At 36.8% G+C, this 12374-nt stretch overlaps 1 protein-coding gene across 7 annotated transcripts in view; it reads left to right on the forward strand.

Moving 5' to 3' along the window:
- The window catches only part of mapk10 (mitogen-activated protein kinase 10), a 40404-nt gene that overhangs the window by 12776 nt on the left and 15254 nt on the right, over positions 1-12374 (forward strand). For all 7 annotated transcript variants that reach the window (XM_041970379.1, XM_041970380.1, XM_041970376.1 and 4 more), the window contains exons 3-8: positions 2576-2745; positions 6840-6969; positions 7432-7490; positions 7930-8068; positions 8744-8909; positions 9422-9493. In XM_041970379.1, the coding sequence (XP_041826313.1) occupies positions 2624-2745; positions 6840-6969; positions 7432-7490; positions 7930-8068; positions 8744-8909; positions 9422-9493 (688 nt within the window). In that variant the 5' untranslated portion in view covers positions 2576-2623. The remainder of the gene's footprint in view (positions 1-2575; positions 2746-6839; positions 6970-7431; positions 7491-7929; positions 8069-8743; positions 8910-9421; positions 9494-12374) is intronic.

The following is a 12374-nucleotide window of genomic DNA, read 5'->3' on the forward strand; positions in this document are numbered from 1 at the left end:
TTACAGTTGTGTTCCTGTCCATTTGCAGGCATTTGTAACGCACATCTTTCCCGCCACAGCATTTCATTTAGGTTGACTTTGACTGAACCACTGCACCATTTTGATTCTTTTCTTTTTCTGCCATTCTGTTGTAGATGATGAGATGATCATTTTCCCACTTCAGACAAATTTTAGCTATCAGAACGATAGTCTTACATTTGACTTTAGAATATTTTGAAGTACAAAGGAGTTTAAGGTCAGTTGGGTGACTACATGGCATCTATGTCCCATGGCTGCTAAATAAGCCCTTATCATCAACCCTCCACTACCGTGCTTGACAGTTGGTATGACGTGACTAAACAACTTGTTCAGGTTTTAATTAGAAAGCTAAGCTGTGCTGCTACGTTCTTCCTAGAAAGGAAAGACTTTTGTCTAACAACACTTCCAAGCAAGCTATATTATTTCAGTCTTTTCTAATTATATTGTCATGAAATTAAACATTTAACACATCAGCTGAGGTCTGTAGTTACAAACCAGTTGTGATACAGTTTAAATCTTCATTTGCTGTTGTTCATCTAAAGTTTTATTTACTTGATTTTTAGACCTGGTAAGGACCATATGATTTCTTTTTTTATCATAACTGGACAAGAAAACATTCAAACTTATGGATGTTGTTTTTTATTTTTGTTGTGACTGTAATCTTTAATAATTTTTTTTTTTTGTACTAACATGTAAAACATGTATACATCCCATGAAAGTGGTTGACCTTTTCAATAACTGTGTGGGCTTTATAATGGCACATAAAAGTGATAATTTTTCATTAATTTAAGAATCATGAAAACTACAGCTTTATTATTAATATGTAACCAAGAAAAAGGTGAGTATACCCCATATCCTTATAATAAGACAGATTAGGTGCCAACTATTAATGATGTGTGGACTGTTCTCCTTGAACCCATAACTTACTTCGCTATAAGAAAATCATCATGGATTTAGAAGGATTAACAACTGATCCCGGACTAGCCACCCCAGTAAATTAAAGCCATGAGCCAGTTTGATGAAAGCAGTCCTAAAGAAGCAAAAAAGTTCAGTGCAAGATTTTCAGCTGTTGATGTCAAATCTACAATAAGAAGCAAAATGGCAACAACATGTTGTATGTGTCATTGCACATAAGATGTACCTCAATAATAAAAAAAATTAATAGCTTTAGTATTATAAAGCTCTGTGGGATGATAAACAAATGGTTGGTAACAAAGTGATGAGAAATTGCGACTTTAAACTTAATGCTGGGAAAAATCCTACCCTGCACTCTTCCTCATTAAAGACAGAAACTTTTATAATTTAGCCTTAGGCCCTGGATTAACGTCCTCTTCACAGATGAAGCAAAAGTCTCCAAATGTGGAGCACAGAGGCTGAAATCTTTGGTTTTGGGTAGATTTGCTGCTTTTGGGACGTTGCTATCATTGATGTCATATATCTGTGTTTCATATTGCCTAAAGACAACATGGCATCATCTGTCTGAAAGGTGAAGTGGAAATTTTGAGGAAAGGACGTTTTAGGACAAGATGATGACTCTTAGCAGTAAAAAAGAAAAAAAAAAAAAAAGAAAGAAAGAAAGAAAGAAAGAAAGAAAGAAAGAAAGAAAGAAAGAAAGAAATTGATGATTATAAAGTAGGAGGTTTAATACCCAAATATTAATCCCACTGACATTTCATAGGGGGTTTTTAAACACAGAGTACATTTAAGAAAACTCAAACATTCTGCAGCTAAAGGACTTTTGCATGTAAGAATTGTCAAAAAAACTTAATTATATATTATTTTTATATTTTAACTTGTGTTGTCCAGCATCACGACATAAGAAAAGTGGTCTGGCTGTCTCGTGCTGAACAAATTTGCTTTTCCAAAGGGAGCTTAATGAGGATATAAGGCTCCCCTTGATATTTGATTAATGTTATTTATTTTGGATATTGCTTATTGATATAAGTTATGTTTAAACTATGGACATCATAATGATAAAATAAAGATGGAGTTTGTGAGGAGAAGACAGAAGGAGAAAGATAAACAAAAAGCAACTCCAACAACTGGACAACAAATAAAAACCAGCTGTTGTAATTGTAGAGAAACTTTAGGACCTCTTTAATAAAACTAAGCAGACAATCATCAGAAACACTTGAGAAATTGAGAAAAAGAGAAATAACAACAACATGAATTAAAACTGCACCGGTAATAAATTAAAAAAACATGTCGCTTTTGGTAAAAACTTTTTAAAATAGAAGGAGCATTGTATCTTCTGACTCCTGGGTATTCTTAGATTTTTGTGGAAACAAAAAAGCTTTATAATTGCTATTTTTTTTATGGTTTTACACATATCACCTTTACTTGTAGACATTCTTTCAAGGAAGATTTGATTTTCTTTTTGTTTTGTCTTCAAATATGTTGAAAAAGTCCACGATTTCCATGGAGTATGCTTACACTTTTACATAACAGTATACTGATTGTTTACTTACATATGTTTTCTTACTTTTCAGGTAAGATGGCTCATAAATCATCCCCAGCATCACTAACAGGGCTTCTTTGTCATGTTTTTATAATGCAGGGTTTTGGAAAACAAGTGGATGTTTCATATATTGCCAAACATTACAACATGAGTAAAAGCAAAGTGGACAACCAGTTCTACAGTGTGGAAGTGGGCGACTCCACCTTCACAGTTTTAAAACGTTACCAGAATTTAAAGCCCATTGGCTCTGGAGCTCAGGGAATTGTCTGGTGAGTTCTCAACTATGCGTCTCTTTTATGTCTTATTTATATTGGATCAAGCTGTCTGTGATTAACATGTGATTGTCTCATTTAGCTGCTTGTCTGATTGTTGTGTAGTTTATTCTACACAAGATTGTGAAGGAAGGAGATGGCACAAATGATAAGATTATATTTTCCATTCCATGATTATTATGGTCATTTTACAACGGGAAAGTCTTCTTTTCAGTTCTTGTGTGGTTCCATTAGACCCTTCAGAGCATTTAAAAGCAGAGCTCATATCCTTGTGACTAAGAAACGCTGCAATAAAGAATGAAAAAAAGAAAAATGAAAAGGAATGTATAAGCTCAAGAAGAAACCGCCTCTTTAAGCATTTATTGTTGTTCAGACAAGATTTGGATTTATGATGGTAAGCACCCTACTTATTATCATTTATGATATTTTATTGACTATTTAAACTTAATAAAAAAGCATGTGTCACAGTATGTGATAGGAAGGAGCCCAATGAGTGCAGGTGGATATTGGAATTTAAGAAAGAAAAATAAACTATATAAACTAATAATGAATAAAACAACTGGAGAAAAAAAGGCAAAGCAACATTTGTTATAACCAGCATTTCTGATGTAATTTTGTTGGAGGTGTGGAGACTCCTTTCTAGTGAGCGTCTTCTTTTTAGACTATGTATGAATAGGCCATAAGGGAATAACAGGACAGGCTCTTAAATGAATCCTTAATCCAGATTGCAGAGAAAGCATGCATTCATTGTGATTCAGCTCACGCCTGCCCTGTCAGGATGCAGTGGAACAACTGCCAAGGCTCCACTTAAAGGAATGCATCTCTGTCAAACCCGAAAATAGATCTATGTCATATTCATGTTAATGTTGTGTCACTGTGGTGATATACCTCTCAGAAACCTTCGCTCGGGCGAACCAAGTTAACAAGTTTAATTTCAGTGTGTCCTGTGCTGTGTCTGAAGACTCACTGGCTCCTAACATCCCTGTCCTCTACTTCCTCCCTTTCATTGTTCTTCCTTTGCTTCCCATGCCCTCGGTTCGTCTCTCCTTCTGTTCCAAAGCAATTTATTGCTGTTTTAAAGGAACTTGGGCAGGCATGTGCTCCTAATGCTGGGATTTGTGCCCATTTGAAGGATACTGTAGAGATGAATGGCAGGGAGAACAAATCAAATTGAACCTGCTATGCTGTGTGCTGCTTGACTGTGTCCACAGCTGTCATCTGGTGTCATATGGTGGTGGTATTATCCCAGAAAGGTCACAAAATCCAAGCAACTGCCATAATATCCTGCTGATCTTAATGATCAAGCAAAGTCATACTGCTATGTTAATAAATGCATCAACAATATCCTACGAGACTGATGTAGGCTTATGTAAGCTTAAATAATGGTTTGGTCATAATGTGATGATAAAACATTACTGTTTGTTATCTTCAGCATAATCCACATCTGGGTGACATAATCACATTTACATAAACATCTGCCTGACTCAGTTATAAATGACCACATAGGCTAACCACAAATAACTAATATGCAAACAAGCAGAGATCTGGAAGCTTATCGGAACATCAGAAAGCAAGCGTTCATCTCTTCTTATGCAACCAAACTTGTCCCAGTATAGCCTGAGAGCATGCTAATGAGGGAACACTCATTCTTGCTTGTTTTACTTAAGACTCACTCTGTCAGTGCCATGGCCAACGAGCATCCCAATCTATACAAATCTCTGACTCCTACACTTGATCAGGATGAGTTCTCACAAGCATCTTAGAAGTGATGACTGCTTTGAGTAGTTTAGCTAGTCATGACATCATCTTTCACTCAGCTAAAAAAGTGATGACTGGCTCAACTCCCCATTGGATAAATGCTTTTATGAAGGCTCCACTGTTTCCATGGTCACACATCATCCCTGGCCTGCAGTCTCCGTAGAGACGTGGTGAACCACAGCACATTACTCCAGTGATCCTAAGTAAGCCTGTACACAAATGCCATGAAACTCAGTTTACAGCATCTTCTGGGAAGAGTTTATCAGAAAAGCCACATAAGATGTTGTGTCATCTATATGGCCACAACATATAGATACCACAACATATTATGTGGCTTTTCTTATGCTGCTGTTCTTGAAAGCCAACATGAAGCTTAAATCCCAGAGGTTATCAGAGGCTGGGATTGTGTTGAGCCAGCAAAGCAATCATGGACTTGGTTTGATGGACTTTATGGCAAGAGATACGGCTCCTTTTCCCTTCTGGACTTGATTGGATGGTTTCATTTGTTTGGCTCATAACACAGCAAAATCATTCTAATTTTTGGAGTCAATTCACTAAAGAAAATATTTACCAAAAGAAATTTAAAGTGGGAAAAATTTGAGCTAACAAGCAAAAATTATTTTATACATAAATTGTATTTCACAAGTAGAATTGTCCCAGTATAGCCTGAGAGAATGCTAATGAGCATGCTAACTACCCTCACATTTAGCGGTTAAATCGGGGTTAGATATAGTATATGCACATACACCTTCATCATGGGACATTAAAACTTTATTTTCTACTTCTTCAAGAACATATGGGTCTATTTTGTTACTTTTCCTCTGGGTTTAAATGCATGCAATGCTAGTTTCCTGTGACTGATAGTAAAATCAACACTCAGACAGCAAGGTGACAACTGAGTGGAAAGGTATGGAGGTAAAATATAGTGTTATCACAAAAATGCACATTGCTATCTTACTTATACAATATTTCTTTAACTAAAACGAGGATTAAAGCTAAATGCTCAAGCTTAGTGCTGAGCTCAATTTAAACTACAAAGACAGCTAGCTTAAACTTTTTTAGCAGGACGTTGCTGGTTTGAGCACAGAGTCAAAGTAAGAAACTGTAATCTGACCAGTTAGCTTTAGCTTTAATTAATGAAAATTAATAAGCCTGGAGCATCAGACTTTCTTTTTCCCAATGTCTCTCAAAAGAACAAAACTTTGTTTAATGTAGTTTATTAAGCTTTTTTCTTTTTTTGGCAATCTTTAAATAATTAATGTGACTTTCCTTTAAGACTTTAAAGTTAAGAGAAGGAAACTAGCAGACTTCTTTCTCTTCTCTTGAGATTTAAAACAGTTTTGTAGCTTGTGCATTTTGTAAAAATGTAATTTATAAATTAATTCACATTTTAAATAACTTCAGATTATCTGACTTTTTTATCATTAAAGCTTCCACTTAAACAACACTTTTGTTATAATTAATATAGAAACACAAGAGTGCAGTTCCTGAAGGATTCTCTGGATGTCAGCTCCGCACAGTGCCAGCTGAATCAAGGATGACTCTACTTTGTTAGGTGTGCAGGCTGTGATGTGTCACCTTGATGGGGACATGCTCTGCATCCATTGCAACCTTGACACATTGCAACATCCCTGCTATCACACACAGCATCAGTACAGTAAATGCAGCATGACTTTGAACTTGTAGGTGGAGATTAAGGTAGCTCACTGAAAAATATTAACTTTTAAACCTTTGCAGCCCAAAAATATTATAGGGTCATGCTTTTCTTCTGAGATTTAGGGATGAAAGGGATTTCAGATGCTCTCAACTACAGAATAATTGGTCAATTTCCCCTTAATACTGTATATCCTTTTTAAATGATTTATAAATATTTTGTACTACCCAGCTGTTTTTAAGGGGGTTGCATTTGACTTCCTATAATTGTCTAAAAAAGTGTGCCCTGCTTTAAGTTTTTGAAAAAATTAAAGTCACTGCAAAGCTGAGCTCAGTTATCATAAGAACTAGAAACAATGGAAAAATTTCTTTGCCTGATGCTATCCATAGTACTAGCTCATCTACAGTAAGTTAAATAACAAGTTAAAGAACAAATCTAACCATTAGGTGCCAGTTTATGTCTGTAATAGCTTATCTTACTTTAATATATAAATTCACATTTTATAGTGCCATCTGTTTCCTTTTGTTTTTTTATTCCCTAAAGATGTGGAAAATTATTCTTATATGATCAGTGGCACTCACTATGGATTGTGTCATGCAAACAAACACACACAGAGGCACTAACCCAGCTATGAATGCTAAAGGAATACTGATGATTCTGTTTTTTTGTCTCTCTGCAGTGCGGGCTATGATGCTGTCCTGGACAGGAATGTAGCCATTAAAAAGCTGAGCAGACCCTTCCAGAACCAGACCCATGCCAAGAGGGCATACCGGGAGTTGGTGCTCATGAAATGCGTCAATCACAAAAATGTATGTCTTTTTTTTTTTTTTAGAAAAGGAAGGAAAATGCTTCCCCTGTCAAAATGAAACAGATTTAAAAACTCTACCCCAGTCTGTGTCTATTTGTGGCTCCCACTAAATCCCTCCACAACAAAAACATAGACGATATCCAGCAATGTTGTGGCCGTGCTAAATTCCATGCCTCCAGATATATACCAAACTGACAAGACAGTGAAACAGAGAGCACTTCAAGGCATGAGTGTAATCATCACTGCCGCAGTTTGTGCTCTTCTGTCTTTTTTTCTTGTCGTCCACATTTTTCCCTCCTCTTTGGTTCCATCTCATGTCTTTGTTTCTCTTTGTCCCACTCAGCAGCATCCTTCACCGAGGTCACTAGCAACTCACAGTACTTTGCAGTCCTTGCTTTGATTCATTTTTTTTTTTTTTTCAACCATAGTTTGATAATCCGCTACATGTTCTTTTCTCTTTCAGATAATCAGTTTATTAAATGTCTTCACACCACAGAAATCATTAGAGGAATTCCAAGATGTGTAAGTAAAGTTAAAAAGATGTTATTTAATGTAACAATCACCAGAAAGATAGACATTGTTATTTAACACATATTTCAAATGCCATGGAAAAGTAAGGGATTATGTGTTTGTTACTCCTTTGCAGCTGCATTTGTAAGAAAACAACTGCTTTAGCGTAGCCAGTGAAAGTACTCTTGGTGTAATCTGAAGCTGCTGGAGGTATCATGTTGTCATGCTGAATGATAAATGAGAATGTCTTTACCTGTAGAGCATTCTCTCCACTCTGGCATTCACACATCTCACTGGAGCTTTTCATTTGTTTAGGAGAGAATGTTACAGACACTGCAGGTTTAAATTTTGGTAGCAAACATGTAACTCATGAAATCTCAAATAATTCATCCGTTACTCAACCAACATGTCTGCCTAATGTTCATTCATAAATATATAAAAAACTTTTCAGGTACCTAGTGATGGAGCTTATGGATGCCAACTTGTGTCAGGTGATTCAGATGGAGCTTGACCATGAGAGAATGTCCTACCTGCTCTACCAGATGCTGTGTGGCATCAAACATCTGCACTCAGCCGGCATAATTCACAGGGTAAGAAAGCAGTTCAGCTAGGTCATTTTTGGGTTTCACCAGGTGAATCTGGATTAAGTTGTAAGCTTTTAACAATATTGTTACACAATTAAGAGGCAAATTTAAAACCTGCTGTCACCATGGTTATCATCTTGGCCAAGTTATTACAAATATCAGTTTTCTTAAATTTAATCTGTAAATATGCAAATGAGGCAATGTCTAGCTAAAAGTGCATATGATGCATTTCCAGAACAGAAATCTAAACATGAATAAAGCCTTGTTCAAATCTTTTGATACATATTAAAGCTTTGTGGAGAGGAGAATCACTCAGAAAATCAGAAAATAGTGTCAACATGAAAACACTAAAGATGATTTTTCCCATTTTTTTCTTAGTGCCCTGGCTTTAGCTGTGCACTACATGGTAGACAGAGATGAGAGGAAATATCGATCTTCTGGTCTAACTCGCTGCCAAAAAGAAAATAAACCCAGTCTCCAAGATGAGAAACTATTCCTTTAAATGAAAAGTTGTATTATTGTGCAGCCTAACTTTACTGACCTGCAGCTATACATCAGTAATCACTATTTTTAACTATTATTTAACAGTAATGGACAAGTCCAGTTGCTGTCATGGAGACTTCACTGGAAACTGTATGAAAAAGGGTTTTGTAAATTGTACTTTCTGTCCCTCCTTTTAAGGATCTCAAACCAAGCAATATAGTGGTGAAGTCAGATTGCACCCTGAAGATTCTGGACTTTGGTCTTGCCAGGACTGCAGGTACCAGTTTCATGATGACCCCGTATGTGGTGACACGATACTACAGAGCCCCAGAGGTCATCCTGGGAATGGGATACAAAGAGAATGGTGAGAATCACAGATAAATGTTTGTGCAAACCCAGATCACATTCACACCAGGACCCAAAGTCCTACCTGTAGCAATAACTGTAGAGGAATAGACAGAAAGAGCGTCTGACTCTCACTCCTCTTTCATCAGGAAAAACAGACAAATTTACAGTCTTCTCTGCAGTTTTGGTTGTGCTAAAGCAAACTGAAGTGTTGGAGGTGTGAGTCACTAATAAAAAGCCCTCAGAATATTAAGACATGTGACAGAATGCTACCCTTACTAAAACACATTAGAGTCCAATGGGCTCCACTCATTTGAATTTCCTGCAATTTGTTAATTTTTCTAAAACTCTGCTTGATCTTTCTTCATGTTTCCTGTAGCTCTCTGCCTCAATGTGCATTTAAGCTTAATAAATATTTCTTTCATTGAATAACAGCTAATCTCTGATGCTCACTGTGGATTACACTAACCTTTGCTTTCCCCTCTTTTCTTTGGCTCCTTCTTCGTCTCACCCTCACCTCTGTGCTTGCAGTGGATATTTGGTCGGTGGGGTGCATTATGGGAGAAATGGTGCGCCACAAAATCCTTTTCCCTGGTCGGGACTGTATCCTTGTTAACACGCAGAAACGTTATCTGATGGTAACCTTATTTACTCGTGTTTCTCTGCTGAATCTTATCAGTGAAAGCATCTTTGTTTTAAATACAAAGATGCTTACTTATTGATTTCACAGATTTTAAAATTCTGAGGTTGGAGCATGTGGTGAGTTTGAAAACAATGTTGACATTTGCTTAAGCTTCATAATTTCATGTTTCTTAGTCAAACTTTGATTAGCAGGCCTGATGTTTGCTGTATGTTACAGAGGTGAACTGAATCCCTCTTGCATCTGACTGACTTTATAACAAAACACCAACAAATCTTCTCTTAACGCTTCTCATATAACCTCAGTAACACCATAAGTTTTTTTCAGTCATATACTCTGGCAAAAAGAAATCTTGTTTTCTTGCTGTTATCTCATTGCCAAGAAGATTTCTGTCAGTAGTTATTGTATAAAACCCTTACACTGTGTTTTCACAGGTATGCCACAGTGTAGTAAATCTTTACCAGAGTCTTAGGACTAGCTAGCATTAATTGGAAGCACAGCTGCATCTGTAATCAGGGTACACTGAACAAACCATAGTACCACTAATCAGAGCTACAAAGGACATTCTCTGTTACCATGGACATTACATTTGAGTAATCTAGCTCAGACGTACAGATGAGCTTGTGCTGCAGTTTTGACACCATAGAGGAGATTGCATGAATAGCTTCCAAGAAAAGTAACTTACTCCTTTTGCACAAACGTTTAACATTAAAGAAAATTGATAATAGGAGTTTTCTTTTTGTTTAGACGAGGACAAAGTAAATTTCATTAGCTCAAATGAAGTCTTGCATATCATCAGCCTCATAGCATAATTGCATAAGTCATATTTTAAAGTTTTATAGGGAATGATGCACAGTCAATCAGAAGTATTAGGAAAGTACAGTTAGACAGATATTACAATTTAGCCAAAATATGACTTTTTGTATATGACAATTATGCTATGAGGCATTAACCTGGACAGGACTAGAGCAGAATAAACAGAGGTGGGAATGTGATGATATGGGGATGTACAAGTGCAGAAGGTGTTGCAGAGATATGGTTTTACATCCAAACAAATGCCCTACATATTAAAAACATCTTAATGTTCAGCTTAGAAATAATACTAAATACTTGCTGTATTTTACATTTAAGAGATATTTCACAGAGGTGTACTCACTTATGTTTATTATATATGTTTTATTTTGAAGGATGGGTACATGTTGTTAGGTATCCAATGTTCAACTAAATGTCAACTTTTCCATGGAAAACAGAAACTAACATTAAAATAATCCTGTTAATGTGTTTTACTGCTGATTTAGGGGCTATTACTGTGCCCTAGACCAGTGGTTCCCAAACTATTTTCCCTCAGTACTCCTTTCATGCAACTATCCCAATGTGAACCCCTTGCCTGCCCCATGTTGAAATCATTCTCCAGTGACCCAAGGTTGGGAACCACTGCCCTAGACTTTAACTGTTGTCCAAAGCTAATTAAAACATATGAACAAGCCACACTGCTGCACTGGCTTCCTTAGAAATGAAAATAGATTAAACACCCTATAGCTCTGATACTCACCCATCCAAAAAGAATCCCAAACAAATTCACTCTTAACAGATAAAAAGGGGTTACTGTCCCCAACTGTTATGTTATTGACACAATGTGCTTTTGGCCTTTCTTTAAACAAAAAGATTTACGTGTTAACTAGGATCCAACTTTTTGCCTGCCCCACAGTTTCAGTAGTTGTTCGGTTATGGGTGGTGTGTGCAAAACTTTTCAAGTATGAAAAATCATGGTCTGTTGTTGTGCAAATGTGTGCAGCTCATTCTTGATCAATGGCTTATTGCTCTGTTAGAACACCACATGAATCACTTCCTTTTCAACTTCCTTTGAAACGTCACAGACATTCAGAAAACACTTAGATTTATAATGGCTGAATAAAAATGAAAACAAGCTGAAAACAGCACATATGCCAAAAAGCACCTCATACAATGACTGTAAACACTTTAAACAAGCAGCATTATGGCTCTTGCATTACTGCCGCTTTCCTGTGCACCCCCACAGTGTTTGACAGAGAAAAGAGATTAATGGCAGTCGATACACACAACGCAGAAGACTTCACATGTGGGTGGCGGCATGCAGGACCCCTAAGGGTTTTTTTTTCTTTGGTCCCTTAATGGCATTTGTTGTCAATAAGAAAAATGACTAGGCTTATCCCTTAAAAATGGTTATTTTAACAAGTTAACAGGTACATAGACTGTGAGAAACAACCGTGTGTGTGTGCAGGTGTTTGTGGGAATACTCTGCTCTCTTTACCTCTGAACATGAAGCCCCTAAAAGATTAATGCTCTGAACAACTAGAAAACCCCGCAATGAGCTCAGCAACATCTCTCTCCCTCTCTTTCTGCTCTCACCAAATTTCATCTCATCTAATACCCCATCCTTTCTTACTGTAGATCAATGAAGTGCAGTTACACACAATATAGTCAGTCTTTTGGCCATAGATGGTACCTTGTCGTTGGTTATCTTAATTTACTTCACAAAATTTCTAACCAGAGTATTGACCTAGCTAAAGTTATGTACACCTTCTTGAGTGTCTGACAAATTATGATTATGGAATAGCTGTCTGTCCACACAGACAGGTCACTGTAGGGTGTAGGGTTAGTTGCTGTTTAATAATGTATTCTTACAGAAGCTTGTTAGCTAAGTTTTATGGGTGGCACGGAGACTGAGGGCTGTTATGGTGGGCAGAATAGTTACATGCACAGGTATCTGAGCCTTGTTATGTTATTAAAGTAGGTTTTCCTTTAGTTTATGGATTATTTCCCTAGGAAAGATGATTGTAACACTGCCTGCAGTGGTCAGTGAGC

Source organism: Melanotaenia boesemani, chromosome 19 (genome assembly GCF_017639745.1).
Source record: "Melanotaenia boesemani isolate fMelBoe1 chromosome 19, fMelBoe1.pri, whole genome shotgun sequence".
Classification (NCBI taxonomy): Eukaryota; Metazoa; Chordata; class Actinopteri; order Atheriniformes; family Melanotaeniidae; genus Melanotaenia; species Melanotaenia boesemani.